The sequence below is a fragment of the Hemibagrus wyckioides genome, linkage group LG08 (genome assembly GCF_019097595.1).
Source record: "Hemibagrus wyckioides isolate EC202008001 linkage group LG08, SWU_Hwy_1.0, whole genome shotgun sequence".
NCBI lineage: Eukaryota > Metazoa > Chordata > Actinopteri > Siluriformes > Bagridae > Hemibagrus > Hemibagrus wyckioides.
This window is the reverse complement of record NC_080717.1, coordinates 11,404,530-11,419,333: the sequence shown is the minus strand read 5'-3', so window position 1 is coordinate 11,419,333 and position 14,804 is coordinate 11,404,530. Positions and strand designations below refer to the sequence as shown.

Below are 14,804 nucleotides of genomic sequence, written 5' to 3'. Positions count from 1 at the left end.
TAAGCAATTTTGTGGGCTACTGATCCAGAGGAAGGAAATGTGGAGCACAATACTAGTCCTGGAAGGTCACACTTGGGTAACTAATTACTTAAGTAATGACTTGACTTGGGTGTGTCAGGATACTTTCAGGAAACATTTTGTCATGAAAGTCACCAAATCTCTTTTATAATTAAACGCAAGAGAAAGTTATGACAGTTAATGACGTAGATTATAAGGCCTCAATGGTTGATCTCACATACAACATTCAAATGATTAGATCTCCATTAAAAGACTTTTGGAAACAAGTTGGAAATGCTTTTTTTTTTTTTCTGACACTCTTTTTATATGACCTCATTCTGTTGTTCCATCGTGGTACACATTCCAGATCTTCATATAGAAGCATATCTTCCCTTCTCACAGACAGTTTGTCAAAAAGTCTACTTGTGTAACCAGGACATTCATTATAGATTTGACATGAAGTCTATTTCGTTGAAGATTTGTTGAATCAGCTGTTAGATAATGGACAAAACTGTTCATGGAAATTGAAGCTAACATAGCAATTGAAGTCAAAGCAACAGTAATCTCATGTAGGTGTTGGCTGTCCATGTGGGGTGGGGCCATCCTCAGCAACAGTGAGTGGTTTCCAAGTGATGAGAACTCCAACCAGAAGTAGGGTATTAGGACAGATCAAGGAGATGAAGCCAGGGTCAGTGGTATGTCAGGAGTAGCATAAGTAGCTTGCCAGAGAGAGAGAGAGAGAGAGAGAGAGAGAGAGAGAGTAAATGGGGGAGGGGAAACAAACAAGGACATTTAAGGACAATGTACATTGTGTGCAGAGTGCATGCAGGGATGCCAAGAGTAGCTATGACACCACAACTAAAAGGGAGAGCCAGAAGGTAACACAGACATGAGGGCACCAGTTCACCAAAACACTTCGTCTGTGAACTGTCTAGATCTGAATACTGTCTAGAAAAGAGTATTCACAAAAAGCTTAACTAAACAAATGTGCTTTAAGCCTAGACTTGAGACTGAGTCTGTGTCTGAGTCCTGAACATTAATGAGAAGTCTGTTCCATAACTGTGAGACTTGTAAGAGAAAGCTCTGTTTCCTTCTGTATCCTTCAATACTCAAGATACCAACAAATAGCCTGCACTTTTTGATCTAAGTAGGCGTGGTGGATCATAAAAGATGAAAAGTTTGCTCAGCTACTGTGGCACGAGGCCATTCAGTGCTTTTTAGGTCAGTATTATTAGTATAATTAGTATAATTGTGAAATGTATTGGGAACCTGTGCAGTGTGGATAAGATAGGTGTGATGTGAACATACCTTCTGGTTCTAGTAAAAACCCTCACTGCTGGTCTAACTGGAGCTTGTTTATGCACTTACTGGAACATCCAGACAGAAGGGCATTACAGTAGTATAACCTAGAGGTAACAACATGGGAACTTCTTTTTCTGCATCATCTAGAGACATCATAGTGACGTTATATTTCTTTCTCTTAGCAATTTTTCTGAGATGAAAAAATGCTATTGTAGTAAAAATTATCTACATGAGCTTCAAATGAAAAACTGGAGTCAGAAATCATACCAAGGTCTTTAATTGCTACACATGATAAAACAGAAAAAGCAGAGATGTAATCAGAATGCTTACTTCTAGCTGCATGTGGTCCTAGTACATTTATCCTTGAAGGAAGTTAATCAGCATCCAGTGTCTAATGTCCTTAGACTACATTCCTCAACTTTATTAAGCTGGTGCTTCTCATCTTGCTGAAACATTTACTGTGTTCCTTCACTATAACAGTGGAAACTAATGCCATGTTTATGAATAATATTACCCAGAGGTAAAAAGCAGTGGGCCTGAAACAGAACCTTGCAGAACAGTAAACTTGACCTTAGTATGCATAAAGAAGTCTATTTACTTCTACAACCTGATATCAATTGGTCAAATAAGACTTGAGCCAGAAGAGAGCCATTCCCTTAACTCAAGCAGCATTTTCTGGTCTATCAAGGAGAATAGTATGATAAGTGGTGTCAAAAGCTGCCCTAAGGTCAAGCAACACAAGCAAGGAGACACAACCCTGATCAGAGGCTGGAAGTAGGTCATTTATCACTTTAAGCAGCGCTGTCTCTGTGCTAAGATGAGATCAAATGAATTTCATGAATTTTATCCCTACACAGATGTGAGCATGACTGCTATGCTACAACCTTTTCTCCTTTTCTAGGATTGTGGAGATAAATGAGGGGTTTGATTTTGGCATATAGTTAGACATCTAAGTTAATTTTGCTATTCATTAAGAATCTAGGATTATTTTTGTTGTATCCTATTAGGGTGGAGAGTTACATTGATCTAGTGTTTGATTCTGTTTTTTTTTTCTCTCTAATTATTTTTTTTCTGTTAAGTGGAGCTACATTGCTCTAAGCATTTATTTGCCTGATCAGTTTCTGTGGAGTAGACAGTGATCCAATTAAAGTTGAAAAATTATTGATAAAACTCTGGCCAGTAGCTGATGTATGTTTGATGCAGTGGCAAAGCAAGGTGCATATATAATGACTAAAACACATTTTAAATGAAATTAGGTGAATAATATTGATTTCAATGCATAATGTGTTATTTGCTGATGAAACACACTTGTTGCCTGCTTTACAATCCCCTCCAAAAGTATTGGAACGACATGCTTTTGTTTTTCTGTGCACTGAATAAATGTGATTCTGAGGTCAAAAGATGAATATGAGAGAATAGATCAGTACAACTAGATATGTTAAACAACTTGACACCTTTTGATTGAACCCATGTTTTCCCCCTGATCAGAAATATCGGAACATGCAATTGACAGGTGTTTCTTGTTGCCCAGCTGTGCCGTGTTAGATTGATTGTTTAAATTGCAATTATCTAACAGGGCCGAATGAATAGCTCTGAAATTCTATTCTTGATTTGAGCCCTGGGATTTGCCTGTGAAGACTTTTTTTTGTTAAATAAGGTAAACCAAAACGAAGACCAGAAAGCTGAATATGGGGGGGGGAAGCTAGCTATTATGAAGCTGAGAAAAGTTTTGTGAGAGCTGTGAATAAAATCCCCAAAACAACAAGCAAAAAACCTGTACAAGGGCAGGGGTGACGGTATCACAGTCTGATAAATATAGAGGCCATAACACGAGATGTAACCAACTCAGCAGTGAGAATAGTAGGTCAGATTGGAATTCAGAAAGAGATATGTCACAACAGTTCTGTATCCAAGATGACCCTCTATTAAAGTGATGGAAAGTGTGGAGAAAGAAAACCTCTGCTCATCATCCAAAACATACAAGCTTATCAGTCATGCATGCTGGAGGTAACGTCATGGCCTGGGCTTTCATGGTTGCTTCTAGAACAGACTCACTAAGCTTCACTGATGATAAAACTCATGATGTTAACAGCAGAATTAATTCAGAAGTCCACAGAAACATTCTGTATGTCACAACACTGCCAACTCAACTTCATCAGGGGAAAAAACTGGAAGGTTTTAGACTGACCAAGTCAATCACCAGCCTTAACCCTACTGAGCAGCATTTCACCTCCTGAAGAGGAGACTGAAGGGAGAAACCCCCAAGACAAACAACTGATAGGAGCAGTGGTACAATCCGGGAAAAGCTTCACAAATGAAAAAATGCAACAGTTTGGTGACGTCCGTGGACTGCTGGCTTAATGCAGTTAGCTAGGGAGGAAAGTAAGGGATATGCAACCAAATATTTAATATTATTTTCTTTAATTTTTTTTTAAGTCTATGATTTAACATAAGTTTTGCTTTTGCTCACCTAAATATTAGGTGGTCTTCCATCAAAAGTGCCATTGTTCTCTGTTCCATTTAACACAACTATATCTAAATATTATGAAACAAAAGCTGAAATTCTCATCTACTGTCTTATATTCATCTTTCGATCTCAAACCCAAATGTCTTCAGTGTATAGCAAAAACAATAGTGTTGGCCTTTCTGTTCCAGTACTTTTGGAAAGGACTGTATTTGAACACTTCATTTATTCATTCCTTCACCTTCTGTAACTGTGTTATAATGGTCTGGATTGTTGTGGCTCTGGAGTCTATCTTGTGAACACTGGGCTCAGGCTAAAAGCAGTTTCATCACAGGACACACATTTACACCTTGGGTCAATTATACACTATGAGTCTATGCACCTATTTGCATGTTTTAGGAGATGGAATGAAACAGAGAACAAAACATCATTGTACTTTATTGTATGTGATCCTTTGTTATTAAATAAGAACTTCTTCATCTGATTTGTTCCTTTTATGTAAAAAGGCGACATTTTATTTTAAATTGTTAATATTTTGTCAGCTCAATTGCACATTTTTGAATAGGTGAATTATGCTATTTAATATTGCAATTTAAATCAAATGCCCCATTTATTGGCATGATAAATTCAACTAGGAATTAGTTCATTTTATAATGTAATGAACACATGCACTTAACATATATTGGTTCAGTTCCTTTGATATATCTTTGTTAATTACTTACTGATTTCTGCTGGCAAACAATCTGCAGCCAGGACTCAACGTTTAAATGCGTAAAGATTTCAAATATTTAAGCATTTGAGGTTTTGAGGTAAATCAATACAGGTACTGATGGACCTCTGCTTACAGAACAGAGATTTGCATCATATTTACATACTGACTGTACATCTAATATGTCTCGAGAGTGAGGTTTGTTCCTGCAGATTTGAACTGATAAATATCTTAGCAGACTGTCTGGACCATGTTTCTTATGTGTGCCTTCTATTAATAGCGTAACAAAGTTTCCAACAATGCACATTGTTGTGTCATGGTGATACCTTTGAGGTCAAAGTAGCACCGGACATAGAGGTAACCTAGGTTCCTTTCTCCCAGCTGTCCACGTGCAGAATTAAAGATAAACCCTAATGACTGTCTTGCCTAAGGCTTCATCTCTCTATATTTAGCAAGTCGTCAAGCTATTTTGAGGCACTTTCTGTGAATTTTACACCCGGACTCCGGCCCAAAGACAGGCTGCCTTTGTTGGAAACAGCCCATGCTCATTTTAAAGCTATTTAGGAGTCATGTGCTGTCATTGGGTGCTGTTTACTTTTCCCAAATTGTCATGGAGTTGTTACATCCAAAGCAGGCAGCAGTGTCACTGTCAGCAATACTCTCAGTCCAAGTAAGGTTATATGGATGAAATGTTTAGATTTGAATTAGAGAGAGAGAGAGAGAGAGAGAGAGAGAGAGAGAGAGAGAGAATTTTCATGGCTGTAAAAATTGTATATTGCATTCAGTCCTCTGTAAACCACAAGCACACCCGAGGATAAAATCCGCAGAGGAAGTTTTTGCTGTTTGTCTATAATGTTTACTAAAAGTATTAGCTGTGTGTGTGTGTGTGTGTGTGTGTGGTTCTTGCATACCTCAGTATATAATTAGGAAAAGTAGCTTTAACTTTAATAGATGTGGAAGATTATACTGATGATGAGGAAGTGAACAAGACCGGCTGTTACTTACTCCATGGTTTTAACTTTTTAACCAGATTCTTTAGAATGATCTTCTGGATAAAAAATTTGAATTGTAACTTAAATTTCATCCCAATGTAGATAATTTTTAAAAAATGAAAAAAAGAAGAAGATATATTGTATATATTTTTTTTCTATAAATAAGTATTTACAATAACATTTAATATTTAATATGTGAGTATGCATTACGTTTTTTTTATTCTACAGAGAACTAAGTGTCCCAGAGTTAATTGAAATCTTACAAAACGTAATAAAAAAAACATAGTTGTACATTTATTCGGCTCTTTTACTAATACATACTTTTCACAACTTTGTTACTTTTTTGCAGGAAGGATCTGTAAAACCCAGTAAAACTGAACGACATTAAATAAAAAATAAAAAAAAAGATAAAAAAAAATAAAAATAATAATAATAAAAATCAACTTAATGTCTACAATTTTTTCCACAGCATCTCCTGCCATTTTAGGGCTCTAGGGTTAAGTGGTATAGTGTATATTCCCAGATTGTGTTGTTTTAATAACATGACAGTGGTGGATTAATATTAACTATTATCAGAGGTGTTTATATGGGTATGCTATTAATTTATGTGTAGAAATGACGAACTCTAATACATTGAATAGATTCCTACAAATAAGATAGATAGATAGATAGATAGATAGAGAGAGAGAGAGAGAGAGAGAGAGAGAGAGAGAGAGAGAGAGATTTGCTGTTTGGTCAGAGGGATGGACATGGGAATGAGTGTGAAGATGTGAATAGATGAGTGCAGCGGGAGGGAATGAAGCTCATCGGCTCTTCACATGGACTGAGCGGGTATATAACTGCAGCACCAGCATACACACACACACACACACACACACAGAGAGAGAGAGAGAGAGAGCCACAGAAACACTAACAGAGAGATTAGTGCGCTTCAGTATCACTCGGTGAAGGAGATGTGCGTTCAGTCAAAACTCAGCGACTAATCAGTGAAATATACACAAAACCGCGACATTTCTTTTTTCTGGATAAACAGAAAAGCACCCTGCTTCAGGAACGGAGATCAGAAGCAACTTCTAATAAAGGTAAGATTTAAAAATACGTGGTCTTAGATTCAGAAATGATTTTATTCATGACTGACAGAATAAATACAACACGAACAACAACAACAAAGCACAGTGACGCAATGTTTTTATGACGTGTTTACTAAGAGAAATGTCCCTGTCAAACTTTTTGCATTCGTATTAATTGTGCCTTCCGGTTCGTTCAGTTCGTTTCATGGCACTTCTGCACCTTTATCCCCCAAACTGTGATGCATTTGTCTTCCACACATTAAAATTTTATTACTTTATTACACATTACTTCCACACATTACATTTACTACACTCGAATTACTCGCTATTTCTAAGTGGAGGTTTCTTTTCAAAAAACATTTAAAGCATCTTCTGCAAATTGCTGCAATCTTCAGTGCGTACTGTTTAGACCTGCTGTAATTCAATTCAATTCAGTTCAATTCAATTCAATTCAGTTTATTTCTGTAGCGCTTTTAACAGTGGACATTTTCTCAAAGCAGCTTTTGACAGAAGTATAGAAACATAGAAAAAAATGATAAAGTTTAAAGTTACTTTTTTCCCCCTATTTGTGTAATATTTCTCTAATCTACTTGAACAGTAAACTGATTAATAAAGATATATTTTGTTGAGAATTTAAGAAGTATGTTTTTCTGGTGTTTTTAAAAGTAGGTATATAAGATAAGAATTGTTAAAGATTTTGTTTTGCAGCCGGAGACAACCTTAATTATAAAATACGTTCTTATATGCCAAAATAGGCAATAATTAATGATAATGATCAATAATGAGGGAAAAAGAGAAAGAGAGAGAGAGAGAGAGAGAGAGAGAGAGAGAGAGAGAGAAATAACCTTGGCTATTCTTCAAAACCACAATTTTGTGAATCGCTTCGACAAGAAATTCAAGAAAGATTCAATTATTAAAGCTTTTGAACTAATTTGTAGAAGTGAGAAATGAAAGTGAATATTTTATTTCTATCATTGTAATAAATGAGGTCTATCTTGTTTTGATTTGCTGTAAGATTGATGCTCTGTTTTTTTCATGATTACTTTTACTGGGCTGTTCTGGTCATGTGTGAGCACACTGTCTCTGAAAATTCACGTGGTGATACAAAAGAAGAATTTAAAAACCCAATATTTCCCTGAGGGTACTATGGGATGACTTGATGAAATGGTACATGTGAGCAATGCAGCTGTTGTATTATGTTTCTTTCCCGAAACATCTTGAATTTTGGTGTCTATACTAATCTGTGTAATGTCTGCTGAAGGTTATGCCCCTTGCCCTCCACCTCTCTTTCTGAGCTTCATACTCTGTGCCATTGTGGGACCATTACACTGACTCCATTGTTGTGTTGTTACGTTTCTGTTTTTGGGCGGTTATGAAATTAGAAGCAGTTTTATAATATTCAGTGGCAACACTTACCGTAATTGGAGATAACAAGCTTGAACTTTTATGCAACTGCTGGTAAAGTGCAGTGTCTTCCACTGAACCTGAATTTGTTTCTTCATGTCACAAGATTAGTTTTATTCTTAATTGTATTGTTAATCCATTTTTGTGTGCGTTCTTTGATATCAAGAGGCAAAATATGTGCTTTTTGATTAAATAACTTACATAACATGTTACATTATCATAAAATATCATATCGTGATAGCACTACAAGCACATCCAAATTCTTACAATTGCCTTATTTTCAGCTTTATTCCACAATCACTAATTTGGCTTGCCACTTGTCAAGTTGTCTCACATATGCCTTAGTGGTCGATCAATCAAGCTATTCATACTGAGGGGGTGCACATGACTTCTAATGCCCCTAAGACTAGAAAGAGAAAGGACCTTTCTGTCTATAGTCCCAGCCAGCTTTCCCAGCTCTCAGCAACTAATATAATAATATATAGTGGCTGGAGGGGGAGCTTTTATGGGAAATGGGCAGAGTATGAAAAACAGAGTCATAGAGTATGTCACAGTACAGCCATCTCATAGGACTTTGGATATCTTTGTTTACAAGCAAATAAAGAAAAAAATATAGGAAGAAAAAAGAATATAATTCTCAGTATTTTCAAAGCTTGGATATTACTCTGAACAGTTCTGCTGAACTGAATGACATGAGTCCTTTATCTTGTTTGGAAGCTGTCTTCTGTGTGTATGTTTACAGATAAGATACAAAAGTGAAGGACAGTGTAAAAGGTGGTGGTCCATTCTGATAAGATTAAAAGACTTTAGTTCAGAAAACAGATCTGTTGCATGCTGTCATTTTGCTTTGTGTATGGTAGGATGTACTGTGACTTGTAAAGATCCAGTTGAAACACAGTCAGATCCTCTTTATTACACAAATAAAATGACTTGCACTTGTCTTGTGTTTTATGTATACTGCACTGCATGTTTAAGGTCGTGAGTTGTTCTGTTGGATTGTCTAAAACCTGCTTTTTTGGTACAGGTGCACCACAAAGCTGCAAAGGAACCTACTAAACCCACACCAGCATCAATTTCAACAGGGAATAGAGAATGAAGTTTGTGTGGCTGGTGATTCTGCTCCTGGCAGGCTGCAGTTGGGCTTCCCGCTTCAGTCGCGACTCAACCAAATTTGCGCTCAGCCACGTTCCCAATCAAGAGGTAGAGAGCACAGCCTTTAATGGCTCCAATGCAGAGAAGGCTGGGTCGAGGAACTCGCCCCATATCCCGTTCCCACCTATGTGCGTTAGACACAGTGAGATCAAGCACACATTTAAATACATCAACACCGTCATATCCTGCATGATTTTTGTGGTGGGCATCATCGGAAACTCAACACTTCTGCGTATCATCTACAAGAACAAGTGCATGAGGAATGGGCCGAATGTGCTTATTGGCAGTTTAGCTTTAGGAGATCTTCTCTACATCCTCAATGCCATCCCTATCAACGTGTTTAAGGTAGGATATACATGATGCAAGCACTTTAAGTGGAAAACGTCATTCCTGACTTATATTAGTGGTATCCTGTTTGTAAATATTAATTACAGTCTCATTTGTGGAGGTCAAGATTAAAGCAAAGATAAATTAGGTTAGACCACAGGTTTTAAAAAGTCAGCTGTAATATATAAAGGAGTTTGTAAAGGCAAGATTGCAAGGCAGTTCACAGAGTGGATTAAGGATGGGTGGATATAAATGTGTGCAGATCTCATACTAGTCTTACCTCTGGAATGATGAATTGGTTCATTGTGTATAGGAAACTTGGACAGCGGTTGAACTTAGAGCTCAGCCAAGTAGAGTGCGTTAAGAGGAAATGGAAACAAAATATCTCTGACATCATTTGGAGAATGTTGCACTTATTACAGCATTTTATAGCAACCTGACCTGCAATGTCAGAAAAACCCAAAATACCAAATATATATTTAAATTTGATAAACATGATAAGCATCTTTAATAATGAATGTATTATAAGGTAATAATGAATTACAGGGTGATATGATCTGTTACCTCTCCTATCCTTCCCCATCCTTTTTATCCATTTACAGTTACATATAATGTTATGTCTGAAAAAGAAGTCAGATCCTGTTTTGTTCCATATATTTTTAAAAACCTATTAATTAATTATTATAAATTATATGGTATAGCCTCCATTCAAGTCCCTGTGAATGAGCTGTTACTATAGAGATAATAACATATTAGAATGAGTGCATTAATATATGGAAAAAAACTGTCATAGCCTAGCTGTTATAGAAATTAAACTTTTCAACGAATCAATTTTGAAAATTCAGCAGCATTTTATTAGCAGTCACTACACACAGTTTGTACCTCAGTGTATCCCTACAAATCAGGTTCAGCAGATGGAAACAAGAATATTTGAATGAAATTGTAATAACTGTTCTGGTAATTCATATGATTCCTCTTATAGGAAATGACACAGAACAAGCTTTGTGGTTTAACACACATACCAGAACAATTGAGTCATTTCAAACATCTGGAAAAACAACTAACTTAAAAGAAAGATGAAGCAAGTGCTTGTTATTGCCATACTAAGGAAATTATAGAAAGGCTAAGAAGCCAATTGCAAGAGTTAAAGACCTTAACAACTTTAGTGTTTACTTATATATATATATATATATATATATATATATGTATATGTATATATATATATACATATACATATACATATACATATACATATACATATACATATACATATACATTTGTATATGTATATTATATACATTTCTTTCAGTTTTTGAGGAAAATAAAGTGGTTTTTTATTTTTATTTTTTTTATTTTTAATGGAGATCTATAATCTCAGAGCACAAATGATTTTTCTGTTCATTTTGCTTGTATAATAAATAATAAAACATTATTTTACTCTGCAGCTGCTTGCAGAAGACTGGCCTTTCGGTGTGTGCATCTGCAAGCTCATGCCGTTCATCCAGAAAGCCTCAGTGGGCATCACAGTTCTTAGCTTGTGCGCTCTCAGTATTGACAGGTTAGTAGGAAAAGCCCACACAAATGTACACAAAGGCTAGCAGTACTGTATGATTTTAGAATATTTCATCTGATTAATCACATACAAAATCTGAAACATAAAGGAATAAATATCAGGTTCAATCAGAAGAATGGGATAACTTGGACAATCAGACAATACAGTAAAGATAAAGAGAACAAAGAGCCCACAAATTGGAACCTTCAAATCAATACAGTGCCAAACTTAAATATTCACATATTCATTCATGCAAATATCCAATCATTTTGCAGCATTTTATTCCATAAAATCATGATTTTCACACACATCAATCTCCTGTCAGTTCACCAAAAATGGAAAACTGGACAGTTTCAGATAAAAATGCCCAGGAAAAAAGATTTTTATTACCCGATATTATCTTCAACTGAAAGCTAATCATGTGTCCACTGTAGCATCAGATTCCTGTTCTTGGCTGATGGGAGTGGAATCCAGTGCTGTCTTCTCCTGTTGTAGTCCATCTGCCTTAAGTTGTGACGTGCATTTTGAGATGCTTTTCTGCACAGCATGTTTCCAAAGACTGCTTATTTCAGTTACAGAAGCCATCCTGTCAGCTCCAACCTTTCTCACCAACATGGTGTTCCTGCCAACAGAACTGGCATTCACCAGATTTTTTTTTTTTGCACAATTTTTTGTTTATACTATAGAGACTGCTATGTCCCAATAAATAGTTTCTGAAATATTCAAATCAACCATTGTCCAACCAATCCAACAACCATGTGGTCAATGTCACTATAATTATACTTTTTCATTATCATGATGTTTAAGTTGAACATTACCTGTATGAAAGGCTGTAACTCTCAACTGTAAGTTACAGCTGAGTAACTGTAAGTTACTCAGCTGTAATTCTGTAAGTGTATGCTAAGTGTATGGAAAAACCCTAGAATGCATAAATTAATTTTTATCTCTAATAATTTGATGAATGATTTGTATTAAAGCATATGCTGCTCTCTGTTCAGATATCATGCTGTGACCTCATGGAGCCGGGTGAAGGGGATGGGGATTCCATTATGGAAAGCTGTGGAAGTAACACTCATCTGGCTACTGGCAGTGATCCTAGCAGTGCCTGAGGCTTTGGCCTTTGACATAATGGAGACATTTTACAGAGGCCAGAAACTGCGGGTGTGCTTGCTTCATCCTGTACAGACCACACAGTTCCTGAAGGTATTATCACATTCCCCCTGCATTCATTCACAAATAGGACTTTATATCTTTAATCACAAGGTCATGCATAGACAGATTCTAAGGGTATCCTTTTTTGTTCATATTCAATGGAGCCATAATTATCTTCCCTATCTTACAAGTAATCTTACTACTTTACAGAAGATCTGATTTCTGACTTTCAAAAGAATCTGAAACATGACAGTGGATTTTAATCAATTCTTCAAATGTACTGAATATTTTGAATCTCTACTCCCGAAGTTTTATCAGGATATAAAGGACTGGTGGCTGTTTGGCTTTTACTTCTGTTTACCGCTGGCCTGCACTGGTGTCTTCTATACCCTTATGTCATGTGAGATGCTGAAAAGGAAGAAAGGAATGCGCATTGCCCTCAATGATCATATGAAGCAGGTACTGGAACCCTCTGAGTCTTTTGAAATGTAATTAGAAACGCAACATTTAGGCACCCTTGTCATGTTTTCCTATGATCTCTTATGCTTTGTGCATTGCCTCTTCTTCAAGCGACGGGAAGTGGCTAAAACTGTCTTCTGCCTCGTGGTAGTCTTCGCTCTCTGCTGGCTGCCCCTGCACCTCAGCCGCATCCTGAAAAAGACAATCTACAATCCGAATGACCCCAACCGCTGTGAACTCCTAAGGTAGTCACTTTCTCCATTATTTCTCCATTACCTTCTACCAGTTGACAGCCCAAATTAAGTTGTGAAAGATACATCTGAGCACTTATCATCAGTAGTGGATAAATAGTATACCATCAGCAGATCTTTCCACAAGGCCATTTGCAGGAAAGTTCAATAAAGTTCAGTGCAGTCCCACAGCTCACTTCCTGTTTACGTCTCCCTCTCCTTTCTCCTGTTAACCCCCATCTGCATCGCTAGCTTCCTTCTTGTGATGGACTACATTGGCATCAACATGGCCTCCCTCAACTCATGCATCAACCCTGTGGCTCTCTACTTTGTCAGCCAGAAGTTCAAAAATTGTTTCAAGGTATGAAATTGAATCCTTCATTGCATTTGACATGGCTGAGCAGTTGATCATGCTCTAATTGTGTCTGTTCCTTGTAATCTCTTAGTCATGCCTCTGTTGCTGGTGCCAGAGGAAGTCTCCAGCCATAGAGCAGGGTTCAGGAATCCGCTGGAAAGGGTCAAGTCATGGCAATGGTCTGGATCGGTCCAGCTCGCGGTCTAGTCAGAAGTACAGTTCCTCCTAATTACTCCATGATACCTGAGGTTCCTGGGCTTGGCAGCAACCAGGTTTGCCCTCAGTACCACATCATCGATTCCCATCATTCTGGATGACTCAAACTGCCATTGATTCTCATCAGACTTCCACTTCAAAATGACAGCGTGGACCAGAACAGCTGACTGGAGTCACCAAATTGGATTTCCAACACTAAGAACACATTTACAGGTTAAATCACAGACTGGCTGAGCGTTGTAAGCTATCTGTCACCTGTGGCCCAAGCAGGCTGGATCCTGGAGGTCTGAAAATAACACTGCCACTGGATGGCTCCACTTTAGGGGACTTGAGCGGCTCATGGAGAGACTGAAATACTGAGATTGCACTGAAGTGAGAGTAAAGCACCATGTGTTGCTGGTGTCCATCTTTACTTTAGACAATTGAAGTGTTGCTGATGGAACATCACAGATGATATGCAATAACAAGTCATATAAAAAAAAAAGCAATGTGTAAACACTATTTGTAACACAGATAAATGGCACAAGCTATACTATATTATAGAATTTTAGGAATCTATAGAGTGATGAACATGACTATGCAATGATCATCTCATTTAAATGGCAGTTTAACTGATTTGCCGAATTCCAAAGGAAATGTATAAACTACTGGATATAAACAAGGTACATATTTCTGAGTCCTTTCAAATGTGGAAGTCCAAAGTAATCACAAGTGAAACCACTACAGTATTATTACCTTGATTTGGAGTAAAATACTGGCACCTCTTAAGAGAAAAGATAAATCACTGATAATATATTATGGAGCATTCTTATTTCTGTATATAAAAGAACTGATTTTGGCTATAGGAGTAGTGATGGTGGTGAATGAGAAACATAATTAATCATCCTTATATTACCTCTTGCCCTGTCACCTCTTCCAATGTAGTTTCTGTGCATGTTCACAGTACATGTCAAATTGAAAATGCACTGTTTTTATAATTGGCTTTGTTTTTTTTTTCTGCCAAGAGTTGCTAACATCTCTGGTTAAGCCATAGCATTTACAATGTTTAAATCGTTGCTACGGTGATATGGGAGACAATTGATTTTTTCAAGCAAAAGCAGCAAAAAGCCGAATAAAATTCACCCAGTGGAAATGCCAAGTCAGTGAACGGGAAATGATGTGGGATGGTAAAGGCTCATTGGCTTCTTGTAGCAGTTACTTTCGTTCATGCCAACTTTATCTAGGTAAACTTTGACCTGTGAATTCATGAACCTGTGTTGTGAGACAAAGGAAAATAGTAGGCGGGACTGGGGTCTTTTTAGTCACGTACAAAAATGACAGAGCTGCTTTTTATTACATAAGAGTCAAACTGAACTTTCCACTGGCTAGTTTCTTACTGCACATCTGGAAAAAGATAGCTAGCTAGCTGCTGTTATCCTTTTTC

General features: G+C 37.0%; 1 protein-coding gene across 1 annotated transcript; it reads left to right on the top strand.

The window, feature by feature from the left end:
• The first annotated feature begins 6,256 nt into the window (after positions 1-6,256).
• Positions 6,257-14,172, top strand: LOC131357899 (endothelin receptor type B-like). The gene is made up of 8 exons (XM_058397278.1): positions 6,257-6,546; positions 8,963-9,435; positions 10,863-10,975; positions 11,968-12,172; positions 12,431-12,580; positions 12,692-12,825; positions 13,063-13,171; positions 13,257-14,172. Exons 2-8 carry the CDS (start codon positions 9,031-9,033, stop codon positions 13,392-13,394), a joined length of 1,254 nt encoding a protein of 417 aa, XP_058253261.1. The 5' UTR covers positions 6,257-6,546; positions 8,963-9,030; the 3' UTR covers positions 13,395-14,172.
• Positions 14,173-14,804: the final 632 nt, after the last annotated feature.